General features: G+C 38.1%; 1 protein-coding gene across 1 annotated transcript in view; it reads right to left on the bottom strand.

Annotated features, from left to right (window-relative positions):
* Positions 1–15,779, bottom strand: part of rell1 (RELT like 1) — an 84,226-nt gene that overhangs the window by 46,268 nt on the left and 22,179 nt on the right. The window contains exon 2 of the mRNA XM_039751279.1: positions 12,332–12,514. Within this exon, the coding sequence (XP_039607213.1) occupies positions 12,332–12,514 (183 nt within the window). The remainder of the gene's footprint in view (positions 1–12,331; positions 12,515–15,779) is intronic.

The raw sequence follows: 15,779 nt of genomic DNA on the forward strand, positions 1-15,779 counted from the left end.
AAACATCTAGTAACCCCAGGTGGCAGCTTTCGCAATATCTGGAGTTACAACCTGTGGTGTAATGTGGTTGTGTGAAAGAGGTGTAAGTAACTTTTAATTTATATTTGAGTAAGTTGGACATATTTATTGTCGTACACAAAACATGAGCAGTCAAATAAACTTCCTTCTATTGCCTGGACCTTGTGACCACCTGCCAAACCAACAATTACACACTTCCACATGCCACAATGCTCCTCATCCTTCTACTTAGTGCAGGGAGATTCCTCCTCGAAGCAACTCATACAGCTCCATCTGGATGGCTTACTCCTTGAAGTCCCTTTGCTAATTCACAGTCTATTCTTTGACAAAGTGGGCACTCCCTCCTAGGCCTGTGAATTCACTGATTAAATTCCATGTAAAGCTTCCAAATTCTCTACCCTAAAAACAATTTTACAGAGCCTGTGCAGAAGACCAGCATATTCTGCAAAGTTTACTATCCCTCTAGGTAGCTCTTAGCACCCTGCCCCAATCTTAGCATCCAGTCTGACTGTGAGAAAAATATATTAATTCTATGACTCTAACCACGCATATGACCTCTTTTTTTAAATCTGGGTTATAATTTGTTGTTAACATTTGACAACTTTCCAGACTGTAATCAACACACACGATGTGAAGGAAGATTATGAAAATATGTAGAGCCACATACAAGAAATATTTCAATTTTGCAAACAAATTCAATATTGCATATAACAACATAAGAAATTTGACAAAAGAGAGGAGACCATTCAGTCCATCAAGTTTAATATCTTATCCAGATTTTTCTTAAGGCTTCAGTTTTGAATGCTATTTATTACAAAGTCTCGCTTTCAATTAATCTAAAACTTAGTGAGAAAATGTGTTGTGTAGAACTTAAAATATTTTGGTGTATAGTGTGAAAGGGCTTTAGTTACACTAAGAAAATTCACATTTTCTATTCTTAATTCTTGTCTTAAATCAAATTCTTAGAATTGGAAATGGAATTTTTAACAAGATTTAAGGACATCTTCACTTACCACACATGATCCATTTCTGAAACAATATCAGAAATAGGTGCATAAATATTAATCATGAAATACTGAAAGTGAGCCTTAAAAAAAAAAGCTGCCAGCTTTATCTTTCAGTATATTTTTATATTGGTCTTCATGTGTCACTAACATTGATTTCTTGGTGTAAATTCAAAGAAACATAAAGGTCTGGGGTTCATTTACAGTACTTTATATTCTTAGAATTATAATTAGATGGAGAGACTGCCATAAATTACAACCAACTGAGAAACCAAAAATATTTGTCAACTTTTCTAACAGTATATCATTATTTTCTATCCCCTGAGATGCTCCATATATAGAAAACCTATTGTTTGCTACAAATTCTTCCTTTACAATCAACACCACCTGTTCTTTTCTGTTAACAGATCAGGTTAGGCAGCAGCTGCCTGAAATTGCTTTCCGGGGTGAATGTCTTCATAGCCTGTCAATTTTTTGCTTTTAGAAATAAAAAAAACTCAGACTGTATTCGATAAGAAGAAAAGCTCGCAAAGTAACATTAAATATTCTCTATTTCACTGATCACTTCTACCACTTTCTTTTATGTGGAATTGCTCCCTGGACACTTTTTACTATTTTACTACTTGACATGGATTTTTACACTCCGAGAATCGCCTATTCAAGTAGTTAGCTTAAAGCACTGAGAAGAAATGCTTATGTCGGTGTGGTTCCTTATTTACCTGACGAGGTAAGAAGACGATATCGGGCAGCCGAGCGCAAAGATAAAAGATAAGATTAAATCGAGACAACTTGAGAGAAAATGGCGTTATAAACCGTCTGTGCCTTCTGTGATCCTGGGAAATGTGAACTCACTACCAAATAAGATTGACGAACTGGCTGTGCTGGTGAAAAATATCAGAACCTATAGAGAATGCAGCTTGCTGTGTTTTAATGAAACGTGGTTAACAACTACCATCCCAGATGCTAACGTGGAGCTACCGGGTATAGCACAGTTAGAGAGGACAGAGACGCAAGTACCTGCGGAAAGAAGAAAGGAGGAGGACTTGCTCTCTATGTCAATACAAAGTGGTGCAACTCAGGACATGTAAACGTTAAAATCTCCAATTGCTGCAGGGACATGAACTGTTGGCCGTAAGTCTGCGTCCCTATTACTTGCCCAGAGAGTTTGGACACGTGATTGTTGTTATTGTTTACATCCCCCCTCAAGCGAACGCGGAGATGGCGAGTGACATCATCCATTCTGCAGTTGCTAAGTTACAAACACAGCATCCTGAGGCACTTGTGCTAATCGCTGGAGACTTTAACCATGTAACGCTGGACAAAACATTACCTGCCTTCTCCCAGTATGTGGATTGTAACACTCGGGAAACAGGACTATCGACCTACTGTATGCAAGCGTTAAAGACGCATACAGCGCCACCCCGCTGCCTGCGCTTGGGAAAGCAGATCATAACCTGGTTCTGCTGCAGCCTCAATACAAACCAAGAGTGAGGGCTACCTACAACTACACGCTCATTCAGGAAGTGGTCCCTGAGGCAGAGAGGCTCTGAGAGACTGCTTTGGAACTACAGACTGGGATATATTGCTTGGGTCACATAGTGAGAACATTGAAGAGGCTGTTGAATGCACAACTGATTACATCAACTTCTGTATGGACATTGTAGTTCCAGTAAGAACAGTATGCTGCTATGCTAACAACAAGCCATGGGTTACAAGTGACATCAAGGGCCTTTTGAACCAGAAGAAAAGGGCTTTTAAAGGTGGTGATCAGCATGAGCTCAAGCGTGCAGAAGGAACTCGAGTCCAGCTCAGGGCGAAAGAGCAGTACAGGAGAAAGCTGGAGCAGAAGTTGCAGAACAACAGCATGAAGGAAGTGTGGGATGGGATGAAGATTATCACTGGCTGCAGCTCGAGCGGGTGCCGCCATCGAGACAGGCGTGGAGAGAGCAAACCAAATGAACAACTTCTTTAATAGGTTTGATCACAGTAACCCACTCTCACCTCGAGTACTGCATCCTCCAACCATCCTTCTGCTGATACCAGCATAGGTGAGACATCCCCACCCACAATTACAGCAGCCCATGTGAGCAGAGAGCTGAAAAGACTTTGTGCCAGCAAAGCAGCGGGTCCAGATGGTGTATCGCCATGACTGCTGAAGGCCTGTGCGTTGGAACTGGGGAGTCCTCTACAGCGCATCTTCAACCTGAGCCTGGAACAGGGAGAGTCCCAAGGCTTTGGAAAACATCTTGTATCACCCTGTCCCAAAGGTATCACGTCCTAGTGAGCTGAATGACTTCCGGCCTGTTGCTCTGACGTCACATCTGATGAAGACCATGGAGCGGCTGCTGCTTCACCACCTGAGGCCACAGGTCCGCCACGCCCTCGACCCTCTGCAGTTCGCATACCAGGAGAAGGTGGGAGCGGAGGATGCCATCATCTATATGCTACACGATCCCTCTCCCACCTGGACAGAGGCAGTGGTGCTGTAAGAATTATGTTTTGGACTTCTCTAGCGCCTTCAACACCATCCAACCTCTGCTCCTTAGAGACAAGCTGACTGAGATGGGAGTAGACTCACACCTGGTGGCATGGATTGTGGACTATCTTACAGACAGACCTCAATATGTGCGTCTTGGGAACTGCAGGTCTGACATTGTGTTCAGCAATACAGGGCGCCGAGGGGACTGTACTTTCTCGGTCCTGTTCAATCTATATACATCAGACTTCCAATATGACTGAGTCCTGCCACGTGCAAAAGTTAGCTGATGACACTGCTATTGTGGGCTGCATCAGGGTGGGCAGGAGGAGGAGTACAGAAAGTTAATCAAAGACTTTGTTAAATGGTGCGACTCAAACCACTTACACCTTAACACCAGCAAGACCAAGGAGCTGGTGGTGGATTTTAGGAGGCCAAGGCCCCTCATGGACCCTGTGATCATCAGAGGTGACTGTGTGCAGAGGGTGCAGACCTATAAATATCTGGGAGTGCAGCTGGATGACAAATTGGACTGGACTGCCAATACTGATGCTCTATGTAAGAAAGGTCAGAGCAGACTATACTTTCTGAGAAGGTTGGCATCCTTCAACATCTGCAGTAAGATGCTGCAGATGTTCTACCAGACGGTTGTGGCAAGTGCCCTCTTCTACGCAGTGGTGTGCTGGGGTGGCAGCATAAAGATGAAAGACGCCTCACGCCTGGACAAACTTGTTAAGAAGGCAGGCTGTATTGTAGGATTAAAGTTGGACAGTTTAACATCTGTGGCAGAGCGACGGGCATTAAGCAAACTCCTGTCAATCATGAATAATCCACTGCATCCACTCAACAGTGTCATCTCCAGGCAGAGGAGTAGCTTCAGTGACAGACTTTGTCACTGTCTTGCTCCACTGACAGACTGAGGAGATCGTTCCTCCCCCACACTATGCGACTCTTCAATTCCACCCGGGGGAGTAAATGCTAACATTAATTTTATTTATTTATTTTTTCATTTTTCATTTTATTACTATTTAATTTAATATTGTTTCGTTATGTATCAGTGTACTGCTGCTGAATTGTGTGAATTTCCCCTTGAGATTAATAAAGTATCTATCTAAATGTAAGATTTTGGTGAATTTATATTTTGAATAAAAATTATTTTCAAGTAAAATAAATAAACAAATGAAACACAATAGTAATAAATGAAAATAAATAAAATGTTCATTTATAAGTGATTAAATAACATTTATTTTATAAATTACCTCTAAACAATCCAAACCACTTCATGAGTAAAACAGAAAAATCTCACTATTTAAAAGTAGTGGTAACTACTGTGTAACATCTCAAAGGTCATGATGTGGAAACCTTAAAATATGAACTGTTGCCCTACAAAAATCAATAGTTTATTTGATCTGCAGTACAGTATTGACTGCAATGGAAGAGAAGAGTTTTTAGTTATAAATTCAACCTTTAAAAGAATATTCACTTTTTTCCAACACTGATCACTACTTAAATTATGTGTTACCTACTAGATATTCTAAAAAAGTTTAGACATTTAATTATAAATTTTATACATTTGTTACATTTTAAATACCATAAGGTTAGCAGTTAATTTTAAACCTATGCTTTTTAAAAATAAATCACAAGTGAAGTTTTGTATAACTGCAAAATATTCAAATAGATGATATTTCGCCACCTGACAATCATAGTTCATTATAAGTAATAACAAATTTCAATTTTACAGTTCACTTTCATCTTTGATCTCTAAATGCAGTGTCATTTATTCTGCAGTAAACTTGATTTAAATATTCTCCAACTGGTTTAACCGTACTAACTTCCTATCTTCTGTAAAAAAAACAGGTTCTTAATTCTAACACTCTAGGCCAGTTGTGTCAAATACAGATCCTGGAGGGTCGCAGTGTCTGCAGGTTTTTTTGAAAGTCATTTCCTTAATTAGTAACTAATTACTGATGCTAATACAGCATACTTCTCTTGCCTTAAATTTAACTCACTTGATTTTTAGGACTTAGGACCCTTGTTTCTTTATTCCTTGGTAAAATGACCAAACAATAAAAACATGCAAGGCAAGTCAAAAGATGAACAGCTAACTGATGGGTCTCAAACGTAGTTCCCAGAGTGCAACCCATCTAGATCCAGCCAGTTTCTTAATTATAAGCCAATTCTTGATGTTAATGAAACACATTTTTTAATTCTATGTTTTGTTGGTGTTCTTATTCCATCTCACCAAATATTTCCAAAACAGCTGATTGTGTTTTTTTTCTTTCTGAGATCACCATCCAAATATTGTGTGGACCATAGCAGATCTGCATTTTCTTCTGCATTTGTTCTTTTAAAATATTTTATTGAAGCAAATTTCACATGATGGAGGCAAAAGTTAATTGGTCATCTATTAGATAACCTTGTATATCACTGTTTGGGTGTTTGTTTTTTTTTTAAGAAAGAGCAAAAAAAGATAATTAAGAGAACTGAATCTTAAAAAGCAAGTCCATTTAAATAAGGGGAAAAAAGCATCTTCCTTTAGCAGCATTAATGGATGAATGAAAACCTGCAGCCCTCCATGATCTTAGTTTCATACTCATGCAGTATGCTGTTTATTATGAAAGCTTGGGTCAAATTATCCTGCAAGACAGTTATGGTTAGCCGAGATTAGGTTTCTGTCTAATCCAGTGTCTCACTATGGATCTCTCATTCAGCTTTGGAGCTTTCTTCCTGGGACAGTAGATTCAAATATCACATGAAAATGTACATTTTTCTTTTATTTTAGGCCAGATGCAATAATGATAATTTTATTTTCCAAACAAAGTTTTCAGCAATTATTATAAATTATAGCCATGCCACACAAGGAAACTTCTCAGTTTTCTGTGCTATGCTCTCCCTTTAAAGTGAGTGTTTTTGAGTTTGCAGCCAGGTATTCCATATGGTGATGCACAGGTGTTATTTTGTGATCCAAGTGCAGAAAACCAGAATGTACCCAGTAAATGTGGGACAACCAATGTTGGGTCTTCACGGCAGTTGCTGTGTGTATAAAACAGGATAATTCCACACTGATTACTCTTATCTCATGCTTGCTTTTGGTGCTAAAGTAGTTTGTTTTAAATATCTGCTGTAGTCATAAGACTTTTTCTTAATCATCAGCTGTGCAGTGTTCATTTTGAAAGCAGAAGACAGGGGCCACCCATTTCTATGGCAAAAGCCTGGCCCAGGAAATAAACATCCCCTTATATGGATGGGATGTTGGGCACAGCAGACATGGAAGGGACATAGCAAATGTCCTTTAATCTTTTTAAATTATTTTCAGTATTCATCATGCAAGTAGCAGGCAAAGAGACACAAATTTCTACAGCTATGTTCCAGTCATGAAAATGACAATCCCCCAGAAGATGGGAGAGAAGGCCACAGTAGACATGAAAGTTATTTAACAGACATTTTAAATATCAAATACATTTTTAAGAATTTTAGGTGTTCTCAATTCATTTTGTAAGCAGAACACAGGCGACAGGCATTTCTATGGCTCTACTCTAGCTAGAAACAACTGTTCCTTCCAGTCTTTTTAAATAGGTTTAGCTTAATTTTAGCCATCTAGTGTTCATTTTGTAAAAAGAGCATTTCAGTGACAAATGCTCAGCTATGGAAATGAGTGTCCCCTCCAATGAATGGAGAGACACATTAAATATGAAATTGACGCAAAAGACTGACTAGTCTCTTAAAATACATTTTGAACAATTTGAGTTCAACAACAAAGCCTTTTTCGTGGAAATTATATTATATATTTCCCCTCAGAAAAAAACTATCTGAGTAAATGTTTAAGAGCAAGACACCATGTATGGCATGAAAGTGGATTAGTACATTTAACAATTTGTCCTTTAAATGCCTTTGTACAGAGTTCTTGGTTGTTAAGCTATGAATCACTAATTATAATTTTATTATTATTAATATTTTACTAAATCTGTTATTCCATGTTTCTTTGTTGATGAGCTCCCGTTGAATAATTTATTGGTAACAAAACAAAACCTGTACCCTGCATACCAAAATGAGTGAAGTAACAACTAACAAGTGGTATTTTATCAAAGTTTACTCTCAGAAATCAATCACATAGCACCCCAGTAAAAAGACAAAAACCTGCAACCTTAAAACGCATGACACCGTTGTGCGCAAGTTAAAAACAGACAGGATAGCATTTTGCATGGAGCATGCGTTAAATCAAAAGATACAAATCAAACAATGATGCAGCTCCGTAGTTCAGTAGCTCCGCTTAATAACCAATTGCATTGCAGGTTTTTGTTTCTTGGTTTAGTTGACTTGAATCAGATGACCCTCCCCCAACCCTAATCTTAATCATAGTGTAAATTAAGTCCTATCAATGATGTATAATAAAAAACGACAACCTCCTCAATGGAGTGGAGCTCTGGAGGTCCGTATCGGGAGTCTACTGGGAACATTTTTGCATCTCCAAGTATGACACCATTTTTGTTGTGTAGCCTATGTCCCCAACAAGATATTGATGCAGCCTGCCACAGGCATGTCAAGTATAAACTAGACACATCACCCCCAGTGTACAGACACATACCTGCATATTAATAGCACGTACACTCAACAATAAAAAAATGGCCTTTTGCATCTGTTACAATATAATTACTTTAAAGTTTCAATGATTTTGATTGCCACTGCCGAACTAAGTATAAATGATAATCGCCAAAGATTATTTTTGGTTGCAATGCAACCATTTTAGTCACAGTCTGGAGCCCTGCTTGTTTGAAGTACTCCAGCATCATTTTTAAGGGTTAGGCTATAGGCTTTGATTTGCCTATTCCATAATCTTCTTGAATAGTTCTTTTTGCATTTCCATTAATGTTTTGGGTTGCTCCATTACAAGAAGGTTTACTTATAATTCAGTTTCATCGCATTTATTTACGTTTATATAGATGACCTCACATTCCCCTCAAGTAATGTCTGGTATAGTATAAACTACATTGACTTACGGTAGTAAGGTGGCTAGGCCCTCAGACAGAAAAGCAGCCCCAAACCTTAATACTTCTTCCATCATATCTTACAACTGGTAACTAGATGCTTTTGGTTTTTCAAAAACATGATGTTTGGAATTGGACCTAAAAGCTACACTTTCATCTCATCTATCCAGAGCAAGTGTTCAGAAACTGAGAAAATGTTCCAATGGTCTACTTCATCACTTAGGTGTTACCTGACAAACTTTACACAGGCATCTATCTATATTCTGTTAATTTTTTTTTAAAGCGTTGTTGCCTTGCAGTTAGGAGACCCGGGTTTTTCTTCCCCGGTCCTCCCTGCATGGAGTTTGCATGTTCTCACGGAGTCTGCATGGGTTTCCTCCAGGTACTCCGGTTTCCTCCCACAGTCCAAAGACATGCAGGTTAGGTGCACTGGCGTTTCTAAATTGTCCCTAGTGTGTGCTTGGTGTGTGGGTAGGTGTGTGTGTGTGCGCACCCTGCGGTGGGCTGGTGCCCGGCCCGGGATTTGTTTCCTGCCTTGCGCCCCGTGACCCTGTATTTAGGATATAGCGGGTTGGATAATGGATGGATGGATGGATAGTCTAAATATTAGTTTTACTGAATATCAATACACAGCTTTGGCATTTTCTTTGACACCAGCATGTCTTTTAAAACATACATGACAAAACAATTGAAAACCTGCTTGTTCCAGCTTAAAAATACTGGAAAATTAAGCTGCTTCTAAATAAGAAGGACACAGAGAAATTAACGTATTTAGTGTATTTAGAAATATACTGATATGATATTCACTAGCTGTGTTGAGTTAACTCAAAATGCTGATTCATTACAAGACGTAGAAAGTACAAACTCTAACTGTAACTCCTGTTCTTAGGTCCTTACTCTGGCTTCCAGATTAGGGCTGATTTCAAAATTCTCATTCTTACATATAATGCCTTAAAATGGCCAAGGCCCTGCTTACTTGTCTGGACTTATCATTACCTACAAACCAGAGTACACATTAAGATCTCAAAATGCTGGCCTACTAAAGATTCTAATGGACAAACAAAGTAACATTTGGTGGTTGACTTTTTAACTTTAAAACCCATAGTTGTGGAATGATCTGCCTGTTCATATACTAAAAGAGATGTCCTTTAGGTGTCAGCTTTTTGGTCTAGGCTGAAGACACACTAGTTTAGTTTAGCATACTCTGATTAGAGCTGCTGATTAACTGTGCTTATTGTATCTCTGTTTGTTAGTCATTTACATAAACATAATTAATACAATAATTATGAACCAATACTAACCCTCCTCTATTCTGTTTATCTTCCCAGTGCTGCTGCTCAGTGTCAGAATGATTCTGTCATCATATTAAAACATCCCAGCACAGACTTATACTTTACAATGCCCAGAAGGGAGTAGATGGCCAGTTGGCCTAGGTCCCCTGGGCTCTGACAGTGTCTGAAGTTGTTTGTTATAACTGACAGTGGACTCCATATAGGTTTATTTTCTCCAGGAGTTTTTGTTTCCCTCTCCTCTGTTGCTGACTGGCCATAGTTCAATGATAATATTAATGGACAGATATTGTTAGGTTCCACTTATGTTTAAAGCTGCTTTTACTTTTTACTGTGTGTTTAAATATATCTTCATGAGCTTACATTTTGTAAATAATAATTTGTAAAGTTTGTAATTGTATTTTACTTGTGAACTTGTTACAGCACTCTGAGCCAATATTTGGTGAGTAGCAACATACAAAAAAAAACTGAAGTGAACTGAAATAATGAGTTAACCCTTTTAAACAATAAATTAGCAAAAAGAAGAACTGAAAAATAAACCCTTCCAATACACAAATACTAAAATATGACCTCAAGAAATCAGTAGCACTAAAAACTGGACACTGCTGTAATTGCTTCAACCCTTTAATCCTAGAACATGTAATCATTATGTGCTAAATATTTAACATTGTTTCAGCTGTGATACACTAATACTGTATATTCTGCCTATTGTGAAATATATCTAAGAAAAATGTGTATAAATGAGAATCATGCAGAGATCAACATAACACTTGTAATTCAATCTGTAGATGTGCTAAATGTGGGAATATTTTAAAAAGAAACCAGAGGCTGTTTGTAATTGTAATATATTTTCTATGACATTTAACATGACTATGAAAAGACTCTCAATTCTTTCATATATCACACTTTTTCACTTTGATGATAACGGTATTTGATTGATTGATTGATTGACACACTTTATTAATCCCAAAGGGAAATTGTCTTTTGTTTTTCTTTTAAACTGCAAGAAGGCAAATTACATTTTGAATTATGAAGACGTTTGTTCTGCTGTAATGTTATTCTTTACCTCTGTGTCATTCAGGAACAAACCTGAATGTTGATGATTAAAGTAAACAAGTTAATAGAGACAACAGGGTAAGCAACACTCAAATCCCGCTTTAGTGCTTCGAGCCCTACAACCCTAAAGCAGGTTTGACATTGTGGGTGTGTATGTATGCATGTGACTTTAAATATAACTCTTCAAATTTTAAATTTTTGGTCTGCATAATACACAGAACTGCACACAGAAAATTCATTCTAGATAATAGAGAATTTTAAAGCTGTTGTAACTGTTACTATTTATATATTTTATATTGTATTACAGAAAAGGGCACAATATTGTTCCCTTCAGCAAATGAAAGTGCTTTAATAAAAAGTCTTTGAATGGGATTTTTGTTTTTGCTGTTTTTACTGAAAGGTATAGAGCAGCGTTTCTCAACCTTTCTAGTGCCGCGGCCCTTTAATACAATTTCCCATGCTTGCTACTTCATAACTGTAATTTTACTACTGTTATGAATCGTAATGTAAATATATGTTATGCAGGATGTATTTTCATTGTTACAAATTGAACATAATTAAAGCGTAGTGATTAATATCAAAAACAATATATAATTATATATTGTAAAAAATGTATTTCTAATTACAAATAAACAAAATTTTGTCTTTATGACTTACATTTATTTGTTTTTCTTCATTGTGTATTGAACTGTATTCACCGTATTCATGTTGTATACTTATGTGAAAATGTGAAAAGCATGGCACAGAATGGATAACAATCTTAAAACAACAGTAAACTACATTGCTACAAAATTGTTGCGACAGTTCACATAAAAAGCCAACGTCAGTGTGAAGGTTGAGGCTGCTTCTTTCTCACCATATCAGAAATTCTCGGGCAGTCTTTGCAAGAGCACAACGAAGATCATCTTCTGCAACAAGTCTACTTCTGTATTTAGACTTGATAACCAACAAGCTGGAAAACCCTGTTTCGCAAAGATATGTTGTTGGAAATGGAAGAAGAAGTGCGTAAATCCCTGCATTCACACCATTCGATGTACAGTAAGGTAAACAGTTAAATATAATAAAGTTACGACAATTAAACGTTTGAAATTATTCTGATTCAAATGTCTGCGACATCTATCCTCGAATGACAATTATAGTAAAAAATTAGTAACTACCAATGGAAAAAATTGGTACAATAACAAGTTTTACACATCAGAATAGACAAAACCCATATTTCCAATGGTCTTAGCTGACCCCTGGCAAATCATCAGACCACAGGTTGCTGGTATAGAGCATCCTAAAATTTCACTGGTACTGGTATTGCATACAAAAATTCTAGTATATTTCTTACAAACAAATATTAGTTTATTCAACAGATAATGTAGATAGTAGAGTATAACTAATGGATATGTACTCATTATGCCCAAGGCAATGTTTTACTTTACTAAGATTAATTACAAATACTGACTCACTTTGCCTTCTCTATTCTACCCACATGCATAAAACAAAACTAGTTCTTACCAAAGCTAACAGCCTTTTCCTCTTGGATTTTTTCCTCTGACTCAGCATCTGTTGTGCAGCGATATCCTTTTTTCTTCAACACATGACAAATGAAGATTCCCAAAAGACCCATTACAAAAAACACTGGAACAAGTACAAATGCAGTATGCGCAGTGTTCCCATTACTGGAAGAAGTCTGATTTCCTGTAGGTGAAACAAAAAATATAATAAAATTTATGAAAGAAAATTATAAACAACAGCAACAATAACATTGTTCACTGTTTTATTTGACTGCGTAGTGCAATGCATTATAATTTAACTTAATCTGCAAAATTCATTGTGGGAATGGCAGAAATGTAAAGCATTATATAACAGTAGTGGTATTTGTAATATTATAAAACATACATATTGACCGACTTTTCATTGAATAGTCTCTAATAAATATCTTCACCTAACCACAGACCCTTAACAACGTAACATGCATGACAGTCAAGAGTATCAAACATTGATAAAGCCACAAAGCATCTATAAGGTCACTCAGTAAAGTTACAGCTTAATAAAGATCACAGTAATAAATATTGCACGCAACTCTAGAAAGCAAAACTTCAAAATGCAGGCTTTACCTTCCTTAAAAAATGTTAGTAAGCACTGTACATATCATGAATTAATTTTAAGAATAGCTGTGTTATACACATACCCCTGAAAAGCAGGCATATTTTCTAATATCCATTATCAAATTTAAAAAGGCCACAATTTAAAGACACATTCTAGTTTAACAGCAACATTTAAATTTACTGTTATCTAAAGTTCACATGTGTTAGTCCTCATGTTTTGATTTCATTAATGTAATCTGAGTGCACACATTCATCCGAGTTTTTCCGAGAATCACGGAAGTGAAGAACAGAACTTTCCTTTAAGATTTAATCTGTTCTTTTACCATTTTACCATTTCAGAATTAGAATTACTCCTGTGATAAGTTAGTCAGTGTGCAGGGGTGCACGTAACTTATTCAGTGAGTTACTCAGGTGAGTACCAGGAGATGTAGTTTGGTACTCACCCTATATGTAGTGAGGTCTTAGTAAATGCAGTCTTCCTCGCTGTCCTCCTCGGTGTCTACCTCACAGTCCTCTAACTCAGCTTCCTGCATTATGGATGATGAAGATGGTGCAGATGCACCTCCCTGTTCCTGGTTGAGCCTCCTCTTAGCAGTCTCCATCCACAGGTCAACAGCTGGCATTGGGTCAAATGTCTTTGTGGTCTTCTATGAGAGGTGAATGTGTATCAGGGCTGTGAGGCAATGATTTGACAGACAAGATCTGTACTTGTTTTTTATTATGTTTAGATGTGAGAATCCCCTCTCACTGGCTGCACTGCTCAAAGGCAGCGTAAGAGACAGTTTAACCACATTGATGATATTGGAGTAAGCATTTAGACTGCTTCTATTTATTATGTGGACCAAGTATCTGAGGCTAAGGATCTGTGCTGGTATCCCGAAGGTTGCCGGTTTGAATCCCCGTCACTGCCAAAAGAGATCCTACTCTGCTGGGCCCTTGAGCGAGGCCCTTAACCTGCAATTGCTCCAGGGGTGCTGTACAATGGCTGACCGTGCGCTCTGACCCCAAGGGCTATGCGAAAACTAACAAATTCCTAATACAAGAAATTGTATAAGGCGAAATAAAGAACAAAAAAAAAGTCACACACAGAGGATGCTGCAAAGCGTTTTCCTGCTTGCTTTATGCGCATCCATTCTTTCACTGTGGTCACTCTGTCAAGTTGCAAGGTGGCATCATGTTTTTGAAGAATGGTGCAAACTATGGCGGTCTTGCTTTTCCTGAGGCAAAGTTGATGGATCAAATACTAAGAAATGATCACGACTTGAGGGAGTCATATCTGATTTCAAATTCTTCAATTAACCTCCTGAATAAGTTTGTCTTGTCCCTGTCAGCATCAGGGTTAGGAACAGTGTGTGATCCTGTAGTGGCCTTCACCATCAAGCAGAAGAGTGAACTCTCCATGGTTACCATGAGTTCATCCTTACATTCTCCAATAGTCAGCTATTCCTTCTAAAACCTAATAGATGTTGTCTTCAAAATGTTGCCAATGTCAAGCATGTTCACCAGAAAACACTGAAAACGTCACTGCTATCACTTGTGGAGAGTTGCATTTGAATGACGGGCAATAGTCTTGATATTTTTAACAATGTCTCATGCCACCATGCAGACCATCTGATATTATGAAACCTACCCAGTTTGACAAAGGAGATCCCAAATTCTTCACACAACGTCCTTAGCACAGCCATGCTATTTTGTTCCACCTTGTTGTAAATAAAACTGCAGTAGCTTAACACAGAGCAAGTAAAGGTCTCACAGTAAAGAACATTGTCATCAGCGGACTCTGAGCCGTTCTCCAGTGTGTGTGCGGTGCGCAAAATGTACAAAAGAGGGTCTGCCACCACAGTCAGTTGCCATAGTTTTGGCACAATGCCACTGTACATATCAGTGTTGACAGCATCAAAGTCAGGGCACACAGTGACCAACTTTGTCATCCAGTCATCCAAGCCTGCATCTTGGTAAGCCTCACAAGTCCATCAGTTATGGCCTGCTCAGTTCGGTCAGTACCGAGTTCAATCAGTCCGAGGAAGTCTATTGTAAACTCTCCATTGCTGGACACAGACATAATGTTAACAATCTCCCGCTTGGTTTTAGCTATGCCCTCAGATCCAACAAAAAACAGTGCTCAAAATTCAACAGACTCCAACCTGGCTCTTAACTCCCCACTGATAGTGTGCGCAATGGTCTGCATGATCCGTGTTCCCCCTTAATATGAATTACATGTACCTCGGACATTTACTCCTAGCCGCTCCAGTAAAGAAATGTCCTCAGCAAAGGAAGACATAGGATGTGTGTGTTTAGCTTTATGAAATTTTTTTCAGTCAGGCTTCAGAACAAATCACAGTACAGAAACTGCACTCATTAAAGTAGTAAATGACTTGCGAGTAAATGCAGACAGAGGCCATTTATCTGTTCTCATCCTCTTAGATCTGAGTGCTGCATTTGACACCATCGATCACAATATTTTTAGAAATCGCCTTAGTCAATGGGTGGGCCTCTCTGGCAGTGTCTTAAATTGGTTTGAATCCTACCTGGCAGGTAGAAAATTCTTTGTGAGTTGTGGTAATCACATCTCAAAGACACATGATATTCGATATGGTGTTCCACAAGGCTCTATCCTGGGTCCGCTGCTTTTCTCAATCTACATGCTTCCGTTAGGTCAGATTATCTCAGGTTACAACGCGAGTTACCACAGCTATGCTGATGACACACAGCTGTATTTATCAAGAGCACCTGATGACTCCGACTCTTTCGATACACTAACACAATGTCTTACTGGTATTTCTGAATGAATGGATGAATAGTAATTTTCTCAAACTAAATAAAGAGAAAACTGAAATCTTAGTAATTGGCAATAA

The sequence above is a fragment of the Polypterus senegalus genome, chromosome 4 (assembly GCF_016835505.1).
Source record: "Polypterus senegalus isolate Bchr_013 chromosome 4, ASM1683550v1, whole genome shotgun sequence".
Classification (NCBI taxonomy): domain Eukaryota; kingdom Metazoa; phylum Chordata; class Cladistia; order Polypteriformes; family Polypteridae; genus Polypterus; species Polypterus senegalus.